This window comes from Paroedura picta, chromosome 4 (assembly GCF_049243985.1).
Source record: "Paroedura picta isolate Pp20150507F chromosome 4, Ppicta_v3.0, whole genome shotgun sequence".
Taxonomy (NCBI): Eukaryota; Metazoa; Chordata; class Lepidosauria; order Squamata; family Gekkonidae; genus Paroedura; species Paroedura picta.
The window spans coordinates 143390302-143403828 of NC_135372.1; the positions used below are offsets into that span (position 1 = coordinate 143390302).

General features: G+C 51.0%; 1 protein-coding gene across 2 annotated transcripts in view; it reads right to left on the bottom strand.

Moving 5' to 3' along the window:
* Positions 1 to 2030: 2030 nt before the first annotated feature.
* NRSN2 (neurensin 2) overlaps positions 2031 to 13527 on the bottom strand; it is a 40659-nt gene continuing 29162 nt past the window's right edge. The window contains exons 1-3 of one of the 2 annotated variants that reach the window (XM_077336035.1): positions 12329 to 12817; positions 5874 to 6064; positions 2031 to 3526 (exon numbers count right to left, since the gene is read on the bottom strand). In XM_077336035.1, coding sequence (XP_077192150.1) covers positions 3053 to 3526; positions 5874 to 6064; positions 12329 to 12350 — 687 coding nt within the window. In that variant the 5' untranslated portion in view covers positions 12351 to 12817 and the 3' untranslated portion in view covers positions 2031 to 3052. Of the gene's footprint in view, positions 3527 to 5873; positions 6065 to 12328; positions 12818 to 13527 lie in introns of those variants that run through there. The other variant, XM_077336036.1, reaches the window with a different exon arrangement.

Here is a 13527-nt window from a genome sequence, read left to right on the forward strand (position 1 = left end):
GTCTAAAGGAAGCCAGGACCACTAGGAGTTCAATTGGCTCTTTATTGTGATCCCGGTGTGATGTTGCAAGAGCCAAAACTGAACCAAAGAAACCCACAACCAACCCCAACTTGTATACACAAGTTACACAACAGATCTTCCCTAAAGTGCATGCTGTTGGCCAGTTTCACTTTGAGCTGACTGGATCTGGCAGACAGGATCCCACCACTTTGAAAAAGAAGAAGAAGAGTTGGTTCTTATATGCCGCTTTTCTCTACCCGAAGGAGGCTCAAAGCGGCTTCCAGTCACCTTCCCTTTCCTCTCCCCACAACAGACACCCTGTGAGGTGGGTGAGGCTGAGAGAGCCCTGATATCACTGCTCGGTCAGAACAGTTTTATCAGTGCTGTGACTAGCCCAAGGTCACCCAGCTGGTTGCATGTGGGGGAGTGCAGGATCGAACCCGGCATGCCAGATTAGAAGTCCGCACTCCTAGCCACTACACCAAACTGCAATCAATTATATTGCAGGCTTACAATTCTGCCTTGGACCTCAAACTCGGTCCTCAGCAGGTGTATAAACGCAACAGGTCCCTGGCCTCAAAGAAGTAAAACTGACCTCAACAAGGACCAGGGATTTTTTGGACCTGGCCACACTCTGACTAGAATCATAGACTCATAGAATTGGAAGGGATCAGGGTCATCTAGTCCAACCCCCTGCTTTATGCAGCACACTCCAAACCCTATCGCTCATATACTGTTACCTGCCACCCCCTTGAATTTTTAAGAGGAGGAGGAGGAGGAATCATAGAATAATAGAGTTGGAAGGGACCTCATGGGTCATCTAGTCCAACCCCCTGCACCATGCAGGACACTCACAACCCTCTCACTCGTCCACTGTCACCCCCTTGAGTCTTCACAGAATCAGCCTCTCCGTCAGATGGCTCTCCAGCCTCTGTTTAAAAACCTCCAAAGATGGAGAACCCAGCACCTCCCGAGGAAGCCTGTTCCACTGAGGAACCGCTCTGTCAGTAACTTCTGGGACCTCACACTGGGCCTGCAAGGCAGACCCGTTCCCTCAGGCCTACAGTTGAGGCCAGAGAATAAGATCAACACGTGGGACCACAGAAAACAGACTTAGTCAAATATTTCCAATAAACTTTAATAGCAGACAGCTTGACGCAAATTTTACGGACACCAGAAGTTGTCATGGCGCCATGATGTGCAAGCGAGAGGGTCATGTCCACTGATGTTTGGATTCCACAGAACAAGAAGGCAGTGTTCAAGGGCCCTCTGTTGTCTGTTGCTAATTTCAATGTTGTGAATGTTCCAGATTGTAAGAATGTACATCTACAAGGGAGGGACCTCTGGCAGCCCAAGCAAGGCAATCCCTCAGACATAACAATTTATCACACCTTCTGGAACGAGGAGTGACCCAGCCGCTGTGAACTGTAAAAGCAACAAGTTTGGAAAGTTACAAAAGATCTTTGTCAGCTTTGCTGGGGCAGAGATCTGTATTTCAGCCCCGTTGTTGCTGTGATCTCCCTACATTTGCAAATGTAACTTTTCCGGGTTTTGTTGTATCTGGGACTCTTGCCTGATCATTTGGAGCATTGTGTTTGATTGGTTTTGAGTTTTGGATCTTCCCAAGATACAGAATCGGACCTTTCGAGCAATTGCTGGCCCCCTACTGACCTGATTACCACATCTGGAAACCATCCAACAAAAAAGGAAAATTGTTTTGACATGGAACACCTTCATGAAGTTGTGAGTTTCCTGCATTCTGCAGGAGGTTGGACCCTGGAGGTCCCTTCCAATTTCTACTGTTAAATACAATCTAATATTCGACTCCATTTTCTTCTGAACTCTGATGTTGATTTATTGTGCATCAATATTTCAGTTTTGCTATTAACCCATATTCAGTCAATTTATTTAACCAGTCTGTAATATCTGGTAAGAATTCTTTTTTCCAACTTGATGTGTACAGGATCCTACCACATATTTACCAAGCTCGCGACAAATAAATAAATAAGTAGATAGATAATTAGTTTAGTTTCATGTTTAATAACATACATTTTGAATCCTGCACAGATATAGCTTTCAATATCTTTTGCAGCCCATCATGATTCATAACCCAATATTTCTTTACATTCTGACAAGTCCACCACATATGGTAGAATGATGCATTTATATTCTGACATTTACAACATTTGCCATTATGTGATTCTTATATCTTCAGTCCTACTGGACCATCCCAAAACATTTAATACCAGTTTTCTTTTAGCATCAAACAATCAGTAAATTTCAACTCACTAACCCCCAATCCCTCCCATTGATCCATTCTTGAATCTTTCACCATACTTGAAATCATGTTATTTTTGGCAAAAAAAAAAGTACCACATCATCATGGCAAGTCTGCATGTTTCATCTGGGTTCTCCATGGGGACACATCTAGAAATGTATCCTTGTTTGTTGAGGTTTGATCTAAATTTCTGAACCCAACTAAAAATAAGCTTCAATAAAGCTTATAACACGTATGAATCTGGTGTCTGCCCCCCTTCTTTCTTGGAAGTGCATTCCCAGAATTTGACTTCAAAAATCCCTCTCACTAGTATGAATACCACTGGGCCACAGCCCATCTCCATGGCATTTCAGGGTCTCAGGTTGGGGTCTTTCAAATCACCTGCAGCCTGTTCCTTTTAACTGGAGATGCCGAGGATTGAACCAGGGACCTTCTGCAAGCCAAGTACAGGCTCTGCCACTGAGCCACGGCTCCCCCTCCTGTCTCCCCAGGGTAATGAGGCCTTTCCCATCATCTACTTCCTGGTCCTTTTTAACTGGAGGTGCCAAAACGGGGCCTCCTGCATGCCAAGTAGATGAACACAAATACACAAACACACATGAAGCTGCCTTCTACTGAATCAGGCCCTGGATCCATCAAGGTCAGTGTGGTCTTTCACATCAAGTACTGCCAGATCCTTTCACTGGAGGTGTCAGGGACTGGATCCGGGACCTTCTGTATGCTGAGCAGAGGGTCTGTCCCTGAGCCACAGCCTCTCCCCAAGGCTGATCTAAGTTAGTCTCCTGAGGCCAGGTCAGAGGACAGCTTCCAGGCTGGGGCTGTTGAGACATCCCCCAAAACACCCTGCTGGGGTTTAGTCTCTGCCTTGGGCTGGATACTTTGCACCCAGGAAGCTTGGAAGGGCAGTGACGCTCCAGCACCCACAGGGTTCCCCTCCCCAGGGGGATTCTCCTGCAACAGTGGGGTCCCCGGCTCTTCCTCTACCTCTCCCCCCTGCTTCCTTCCTCTGTTTGCTCTGGCCAGAGCGGAAGACACGGCACAGGTGACCAGCAGAGCCCCGGCAATGGCACACAGAACCGTCCCCACTGCTCGGCAAAGCCCCAGGGCGTGGTTGTGCTCCACCGCTTGCTGGTCCAGCACCACAAAGTCTTCTGCCCCGATGCCCTCCAGCTTGGGGGGCACGATGAAGCCCGTGGCCAAGGCGGCAGCTCCCAGCAGCAGCAGCAGGGTCCCGGCAGAGAAGGTCACCTTGGGAGGAAACCGGCAACGAATCAGGGCATCTCTTGCAGCTCTTTCTAGGACACTGTTTGTAACGCAGTTTCCATGTCGACTTCGCAATTTTGTCCGTGTGCAAATTTAACTAAAGAGCAGCTAGATATGTCTGCTCTGGGGGGGGGGGGATTACATGGAGGTTTTTTGGGAGGGAGTGGGGGTGGAGTTAAAAAATTAATTGCTAGTAAGATTGACAAGGGGGAGATCATAATACAAAGAACTCCTTTGAGGGAGTAGAAGAGACCTGTTATTCCCAAGAGTGGCGGGTAAGAAATTTAAATAACAACAACAACAACAACTAATACAGCAGCCTTTCTCTATATTTTTACTGCTGAGAACCCCTGAAACATTCTTCAGGCTTTGAGAAACCGCAGAAGCGTCACAATGGGGCAGAATAGGGTTGGGAAACAGGGCTGTGGCCACGCCCACCCAGGGCCCCTCCCCTTCCCACCCCCTCCAGGCCCATCATTGGCTAGTTTTTCTTGGGGGTGGGGGCAGGTTGATATGACCACATATGGTCATATCACCCGATAAATGTTTACAACACATTAAAAAATATTTAAAATATTAAAAATGGACCAGGGTCGGACAAATCTGTTGGGGATGCAGGTTGCAGAGCGATGGACAGTGAGACTACAGTTATTTCCCGACCGCAAATTGGCAGTCCAGCTTCAAGGATTGCTTGAAATTACTGTAAGCTCTTCCTTGGGTGGCCCAGGCTGGCCTTGGAAGCTAAGCAGGGTCGGCCCTGGTTCCTCCTGGGATGGGAGACCCCCAAGGAAACCCAGGTTGCTACTCAGAGGCAGGCAAGGACTTAACCGCCTCCTGCCTGGAAAACGCTACAGCTGCAACTTGACTGTGCATCCCACCCCTGAAATTCCCATGGGACACTGTGGGATTGACCCATAGGATGGGCCTGCTCAGGCAAAACAAAGGGGTGGGGAGCTCTCCCTTTGGAGGCACCAGCCCCTCCCCCCTATCCCAAGGGGACCACCCCATACCCAACAGGTTGCTGCCAGCCTGCCTTTCTCCCGGCCTGGGAGTTGACTTTTGGTACCCAGGGCTCACGTGAAGACAAGAAAAAGCACTCTTGAGCATGCACAGAGTGTCTGCCCACTCAGCAGTCTCAGACAGCCCCACCCATCTAGGATGAAGATCAGACTGTTCTCGCCTGGGTCGGCCCACTCCTCTGCTTCGTGTGTGTGCTTCTGTGACCCCCCCCCCCCCCCGGCCTGCATACCTTGTTCATTTGGGGAACCGTTCATAGATTCCCAAATGTGCATTTGCCAATGTGTGTGTGTGCATGGGGGGGGGGCTTGGGGGGGGTAAGCTGAGCAGGTCTACGGTGGGTGATTGCACCAGAGCGTAGGCTTGCCAACAGATCTGGAGGGAAATGCCCTGTCCCTTTAAGAGGCTTAACGGACAGTCATTCTCCAGGCCATGCTATTTACCTCCGTTCATTTGCCCATTTCTACATATGAAGCCTCTGTTAAAGGGACAAGACATCCCCACCGAAAAAAGCAACAACCACTCCCTCTTGCCAACCCCACCGGGGCACCCTGACATCCAAGAAGCGTCCCCCAGGACCCACGGCAAATGTGCACCAAGTGCTGGGTGCAGTTCTTGGCTGGTCCAGTGCAAGCCATGCCTGTAGCCAGAGGTGTAGAATTCTCACAGCTGGAAGGGTAGGAGGGATGGTAGGATTTGAACAGAGGCTCCGAGCGCCTCCAGCACCCGGTACTCCTTCCAGGAAAGACCGAGATCCCTCACCTTGGCCTGCAGGTGGCACCAGAGCCATCTCAGACACAGCCCTGCAATTCTTAACCTTTGCCACAGGTTTGGGTTGGATTCTTGCTCGCTCCTGCAGTTCCCTTTGCTTCTCACCCTCTTCTTTCTTTCGTACCGACTCTGGGTCATGATCCCAGTTGGACCAGGCTACAGAAAGCTTCTGGAACTGCTGAGTCGGGCTTGGGCATTATCCAGCGAGCACTTTAGGCAGAAAGAACCGAAGAAGAGTCTTGCAGGATCAGCCCAGTCCCTGACAAGGGCTGCCAAAAACAGCAGGGCCTCAGCCTCTGTGCCCTGTGGCTGGCCCTCCAGAGGAACTGGTTGGCCCCTGTGTGAGATAGGAGGCTGGACTGGATAGAGTGGTGGTCTCAACCAGCAGGGCTCTTCTGATATTCTTAAAGCTGATTGTCCCTGGGGGAGAAAAAAACTCTACACATGCTCAGAGGCTCCCAATCTCAGGGCCCAGGCTGCAAAAGGCATCAACTCAAGCTGGTATTGGAAGTCCGCCACCCTGTGCAAAGGATACAAACCTTACCTTCCAGAGGACAGCGTTCCACTTAATGGAGGCTGGAGGGGCTGCCAGCTCAGGGTCATCATCCGGACAAGCTCTGGCGCAGTCCTCATAGAAAAGGTGTAGGTAGGAATGGACCCCATACCACTTGCCCCGTTCTGCATTTGGGCCCCAGTGACAGCCACACGAGGGATCACAGGTCGCGGCCATTGGACCTGGGGAGAGAAGGGGAGGGATGTGAGATAGTTCAGGCTCTGCCAATATGAATGCAGGATTCTGATCCCTGTGAAAACCAGGTTTATTGAACAGTACACATCGCCAGACAATATAAAAAGTGTTATGAACATCTAGAAATCACATATATCAGATTGGTGTACCATACTTTCTGCATTCAGTCACTCATACCAGCATTAATTTGTACAATTACAGACATTGGAGCTGTATTCGAATCCAATAGGACCTGAGAGACCCACAAGATTTCAGGAGATAAATGTTCAAGAGAAGGCCTTAGCTGTTGAATATCTACTCTGAGATTGTAGCCATAAAAAAGTTTTGATTAAAGAGTCTAGGTTTAGTGTAAGTTGAAATCAATTCTACACAGACAGGAGAACTAGATATAATATTTGGCAGAGTGATTTGGGTAGCGGACTGAGACTCCCATTCAAACCAAAGGAAAGGGGAGAGAGAAGAATCCCTGCCCAGTTAAAAAGAGAAATTTTCTTAGAGGATTTCCCTGGTCTGGTATGATAGGACAAGAGTTAGAGCGAAAGAGAGTACTGACAGATGGTACCAGCCTTCTGAAAAACTGTGGAGTTTACTTGAAGAAGAATACTGTAGTGGAGGTTTTCTCAACCAGGGTTTCATGTAACACAGGGGTTTCTTGATGGCCCTGGAAGGGTTTCCCAAATGGGTGGAACTTAATGAATTTGTTATGTATTTTTTAAAATTTGTTAAATATTTATTGGGTGATATGACCATATATGGTCCTGTCAACCCAACCATCCCTCCCAAAATGGCCAATGATAAGCCTGGAGGGGGGAGGGAAGATGAGGGGCCCTGGGTGGGCATGTACTATCTTTTAGTGACAGGGCGGGACAGCTTGGTTTATAAATTTCAATAAAAAAACCCACATTACTTCAGCAGCTCTGCTGGTGGGGGAACAGAATTTTATTTTTTGAAGGAAAATTTTTCTCAGTATAGCATAGTGTGCAGGGGACCATTATAGATGCTCTTGAGTTCTAGCATTTTGGCAGAAGCAGGCAATTGTAAACCACCTCTGAACATCTCTTGCCTTAAAAAACCTTAAAAGTCACCATAGTTCACCTATAAGGTAAAGGTAAAGGTCTCCCCTGTGCAAGCACCGAGTCATGTCTGACCCTTGGGGTGACGCCCTCCAGCGTTTTCATGGCAGACTCAATACGGGGTGGTTTGCCAGTGCCTTCCCCAGTCATTACCGTTTACCCCCCAGCAAGCTGGGTCCTCATTTTACCGACCTCGGAAGGATGGAAGGCTGAGTCAAACTTGAGCCGGCTGCTGGGATCGAACTCCCAACGTCATGGTCAGAGCTTCAGACAGCATGTGGGCTGCCTTACCACCCTGTGCCATAAGAGGCACCTATAACTTGACCATAAATTACACATATATTTTCAGTCCTTGCCCTGGTGGGATGCTCTGCTTGATGAGATCAGGATCCAGGATTTCAATTATCGGACTATGGTTGAGGCCAGGGAATTTACTTCAACAGGATGCTGGCCTCCCTGAGAACCATCCATCCAGAGGAAAATCTGACCAAACACCAACTAAGCTCCACCCCGCAAGACTTTAATTATAGTAAGGCAGCAGTTATTAATATAACAAAATTCTTGTCGTTTAAACTGAAATGAGTGGACAGACTAATGTTCCATTAATGTGCTTGTAACCTTATTCGTATTGAATGTTTTAAAAACCTGATGTTACCTGCCTTGAGCCAACTAGGAAAGGGTGGCATATAAAAATAAAAGTATATTGTTGTTGTTATTGATATTGTTATGTGGTCGGGCCAGGGGAGAGGCTAGTGCTATGCCCAGGGCTGGGGCAGAGGGGCCTTTCCTTTCTGGGTTTTTTTTGCAACCCCCCTCCCTTGAGTTAATTGATTCCCGGCCATATTGTCAGGAAAATACCTCCCTGACCCTACAGCACTTAAAGTAACACTGCTGGGTCTTTCAGCTTAGAGCACAGAAAGAGCAAAAAGAAAGGGCTCTGTATGTCCCAAAAGGTTGCAGAGGCGGAGTGTATGTGGGGGAGCATTTCCTATTTTGCAGCCATGTGCCGAATCCCCCCCACCCCTTCCCTCCCTCCCTCCCTCCCGGCTGCTGTTCACCACACCCATCCGCTGAGCCTGGCTGGCTGGCCACCGGCTGGCTGCATCCCCTTTTTCCGATTGGCCGTTGCTATGGGAACTGCCTCACACAGAGATGCGGGAGGATGGGAGCAGCGTCAGCCTTTTCAACACGCTGCCAGGCAGAACCGCTTGGCGGGGCTGGCTGAGAAATCCTGGAGGGGGGCGGGCGAGAGAAACACCTCTGCTGCCGAAGGAGGGGCACCGACAACCGGAGCACCGGGGAGTAAAAGGCTTCCTTGGATTGCAGAGAGCTTACATTTTTCTTGCAATAAAGCATCTGAGAAGGCGAGTGATGATACCTTTTAAAATGCAGCGTCACGAAGAAGAGCAGCTTTCGTAACAATGCATTTAACTGAGTGGTCAGTCTCGCGCTCCCGGCCTTGCCTGCCTCGCAAGGTTGTTGTTGAAGGAGATTGAGTGGCAGACTTGTGGTAAAGAGAGCCAGCTTGGTGTAGTGGTTAGGAGTGCGGACGTCTAATCTGGCAAGCCGGGTTTGATTCTGTGCTCCTCTCCCACATGTAGCCAGCTGGGTGACCTTGGGCTAGTCACAGCCCTGATAAAGCTGTTCTGATCAAGCAGGAATCTCAGGGCTCTCTCAGCCTCCCCTCCCTCACAGGGTGTCTGTTGTGGGGAGAGGAAAGGGAAGGCGACTGTAAGCCGCTTTGAGACTCCTTCGGGTAGAGAAAAGCGGCATATAAAAACCAACTCTTCTTCTTCTTCTTCAGTAATCTCAGGGCTCTCTCAGCCCCACCTCCCTCACAGGGTGTCTGTTGTGGGGAGAGGAAGGGAAGGCGATTGAAAGCCCCTTGGAGACTCCTTCGGGTAGAGAAAAGTGGCATATAAGAACCAACTCTTCTTCTTCAGTAATCTCAGGGCTCTCTCAGCCTCCCCTCCCTCACAGGGTGTCTGTTGTGGGGAGAGGAAAGGGAAGGAGATTGGAAGCCGCTTTGAGACTCCTTCGGGTAGAGAAAAGCGGCATATAAGAACCAACTCTTGAAGCATAAATAACATAAATAAAGATCAAAGCTTCTTCAGATGGAGAGAAGCGATATCAGGTTCATTTATTGCTACCCAATTACAGACCATAATAGCTCATAGAGCCCTTAGAAAAAGGCTGGCAGGGACTCATGAGAATTATAGCCCATGGACATCTGGAGAGCCACAGTTGGCCACTCCTGCCTTAGCTGCTTGTTTATACTGTGCTTTATACTACCTTAAGGGGTTCCAAAGCAGCTTACAAACACCTCCCCTTCCTCTCTCCACAACAGACACCCTGTGAGGTTGGTGGGGCGGAGAGAGCTCCAAGAGAGCTACTCTGTGAGAACAGCCATGAGAGAACTGAGACTAGGACAAAGCTGGCTGCCCGTGGAGGAGAGGGGAATCAAACCCAGTTCTCCAATTCTCCACCCAGTTCTCCACGCTGGATCTCTTTGGGCATTAATCCGTCGCCCTTTTGAGCACCTTTGAAATTCCGGGAGGTGGGTGCAGCCACCCCAAAAGAGGCGGAGCCAACCACAAAAGGTCAAAGAGCAAGGTTATGCACGACTCTAGTTGTAATTCTTCCGCATTTCAGGTGGAAGCTCAGCTTCACATGACGCCTTTACAAAACCTGCACAGCCACCCTGAAGCCCTGGGGGGGGGAGCCCCCCCTAGCCCATTTGACTTCCTAAAAGGACTTGGAGGGCACCAGGAGAACAGTCAACAGGTGCTGCAGCACCCAGAGACACTAGACCAGGGGTAGTCAACCTGTGGTCCTCCAGATGTTCATGGACTACAATTCCCATGAGCCCCTGCTGGCAGGGGCTCATGGGAATTGTAGTCCATGAACATCTGGAGGGCCACAGGTTGACTACCCCTGCACTAGTCTACCACTTGGTCTGTGAAAATTGATGCATGAAAAAACCACACATTCATCTATAAGGTGTCACGCTACTGAGTCGCTGGTTGGTTCTTCTTACAGCTGTCTTTCTAACCCCCCCCCCTGGAGTTACTCTGGTGTTTGAATTCCTCAGGCCTGTTCCGGATTCTCCCCTCCCCTCCCCTTTATTCCAGGCCCCCTGCTGCTTTGGAGTTTGGGGGAGGGAAGACTCCGGTTCTTTGCCTACTTCTTTGATCCCTGATCAGCACCTTTGACACCCAGCAGAAGATTTCCCCCTGGGCCTTCTGAGCCCTGTTTTCTTAAAAAGCCATCCTTTTATTTCAAAGTCTCTCAGCGGGCTCCACTGGAGGCAACAAAACAGCCGGGTCTCTCTTTGGCAGCTTTGCAATTTGAGGCTGGGGGGGAAACTCACTTTGAAGTCGGCTTGCACGATGCTCTGCGCCAAAGCTGATCAGAGGCCCACACAGAATCATAGAGTTGGGATCTCCAGGGTCATCTAGTCCAGCCCCCGCACAATGCAGGAACTCACAACTACCTGCCCACCCACAATGACCCCAGTTTCATGCCCAAGTGATCCCCTCCACCACCAAAAATCTCCAGAATCCAGCCTGGCCTGGAGGGAATTCACCTCCCATCTCACAGTGGTGATCAGCAATGCCACAAGAGGCAAACCCAGGCACATCCCTTCCTGCCCACCCACTCACCCTCTGCCTAAGCTCATAAGATCAGCATTTCTCTCAGAAGACTTTCTAGCCCAGGGGTAGTCAAACTGCGGCCCTCCAGATGTCCATGGACTACAATTCCCAGAAGCCCCTGCCAGCATTTGCTGGCAGGGGCTTCTGGGAATTGTGGTCCATGGACATCTGGAGGGCCGCAGTTTGACTACCACTGCTCTAGCCTCTGCTTAAGAACTTACAGAGAAGAACACACCACCTCCAAAGGAAGCCTTGGAGTCCTGTGTTCAGTTTCGGGCACCCCAGTTGAAGAGGGATGTAGACAAACTGGAGCGTGTCCGCATTCCTACAGTTCTCCATATGGGTCTGCATATGAGGCTTAGGTACCTATATGGAGAACTGTAGGAAGGTGGTTTTGAAATGACATTTTAACACTTTTGAATGTGTGATGAAATATAGATCATCTTCTTTACCCTGGTTCCACTTGCCTAGCCAGGATTGACTTCCATTTTCTTGGTTTCAACCTTTGAGGTGACCTCTCTCATGGAGCTTTGGCCGCACTGCCCTCGACTAAGGCATGAAGGATGCAGGAAGCTGGAACAAGGGCGTTGAATTTGCACTGCCCCTCTCTAGTCACAAGCTGGCCTGGAGCTTGGCTGTTTCCAGTCCACTGTCCCCCAACACCCAGCCAAAATGCCGTTCTCAGGTCCTTGCATGCAGAAGAAGAAGAGCTGGTTCTTATATCTCACTTTTCACTGCCGAAAGGGAGTCTCCAGGCGGCTTACAATCCCCTTCCTCTCCCCCAACAGACACCCTGTGAGGGAGGTGAGGCTGAGAGAGCCCTGAGAGAGCCACTTTTCACTGCCCGAAGGAGTCTCCAAGCGGCTTCCGATCGCCTTCCCTTCCTCTCCCCACAACAAGCACCCTGGGAGGCAGATGGGGCTGAGAGAGCTCGGACAGGGCTGCTCTGTAAGAACAGCACCATCAGGACTGTGACTGGCCCAAGCTCACCCAGCTGGCTGCCTGTGGAGGAGCCGGGAATCAAACCTGGCTCTCCAGATTAGAAGCTGCCGCTCTTAACCACGACACCAAGCCGACTCCTGTGGTCACTGGCAGGGGATGAGGGGGTAAGGATGCCAGATTTGGGTATGGAGCCTGGGGAGGATGGGGACTTCAGTAGGGTGCAAGGCCACAGAGTCCCCCCCCCTCCAAAGCACCCGTTTTCTCCAGGGGAGCTGATTTCTGTAGTCCCCAGGTCCCACCTGGAATTTGGCATCTCTACCGAGTGCCTAGACCAGGGGTAGTCAAACTGCGGCCCTCCAGATGTCCATGGACTACAATTCCCAGGAGCCCCCTGCCAGCTGGCAGGGGGCTCCTGGGAATTGTAGTCCATGGACATCTGGAGGGCCGCAGTTTGACTACCCCTGGCCTAGACTCTTGAAAGCCCTTGTCAATGGCCTTGGCTAGCATTGTTGGTAATCAAAGGCCATTCGGGGCAGGGGTTAGCGGGATTTGGTGCCCCACCCCACCCCACCCCCGCCCTTACCTGTGTTTGGGTGCCCATCCATCCGTCCCTAGCGCGGCATTCTGCCTTCTCCTCCCGGCAGGTTGGACGTAAAAGGCTTGGGAGTCGCTGGATGAAACTGAATGAATGAATGAATCCAAGAACCAGGCACGGGTGTTTGCTGGCATCGGGCAGGCTGAAGCCAGAGCTCTCAGGCTTTCTCCCTCCACGTAGCGACGTAAGCCGGGCAGAGGGCAGGCCGGAGACTTGTGCAGAAGTGGGAAGCTGTTTACCTGTTGCAGCGGGCAGGGCTGGCAGACAGATGCGCCAGCTGCAAGCACAAACCTGTAGTGCCAGCGCAGACTGACTCATTCACATGAACGGCGCATCGCCAGTAGCTCTGTGAGGAGGAGAGAGGGGTGGAATCTCTGAGCTGTGATGTGCACCCAATTCTGGGAGACACGGAGCTTTTGAGCCTGACCAGGAGACACTTTCTCCCAGGGCGGACTGGGCAGGATGTCCCCCAATCGGATTATCATCTTGTTCACTGAGGCCCAGGAGAGGAGAGGCCGGCAAAGTCTCCCAGGGACCCAGTAGAGGACACATGGGATCCCAGTGCTCTCCCAGATCTCCCAGTGCTCTCCCAGATCTCCCAGTGGGCTCCAGATCGGAGACCAGATCAGGATCAAGTTTCAGTATTAACCTTTAAAATCCTAAACCATCTGGACCTGATGTTATCTACAGCAGCTGTCCCCAACTCCTGGTCCAGAGACCGATAGCGGTCCATGGATCAGTCAGGCTACGGCTCATCCTTGTCCTCCTCCCGGCTGCCCTGCCACTCTGTTGCTGGCTCACCTTTGGTGCTCTCCGGTGGCCGCCATGGCTGGGGCTCCCCCTAGGTGTGGCACTGCGCAGCGGCTGCTGGCAGCGCCCCCCAGTGGGCAGCGGGAAGTCAGGGGCGCCGGCGGGAAAGCAAGTGGAGCAGGGGCTCAGGTGGTGGCAACATCCCTCGGCAAAAGTCTACCCCCCTCCCGGTCCTCAGTAAAATTGTCAAGCGTTGACCAGTCCCCGGTGATAAAAAGGTTGGGGACCACTGATGTCCAGGACTGCCTCTTCCACTATGCCCCCCCCCAAGTGCATTGAGATAATCTGACCAAAATCTGCTTAGGATCCCCACAAGGGGTGAAACTGGCCTCAGCCAGGACCAGGGCCTTCTCAACCTTGGCCCCAGCCGGGTGGAA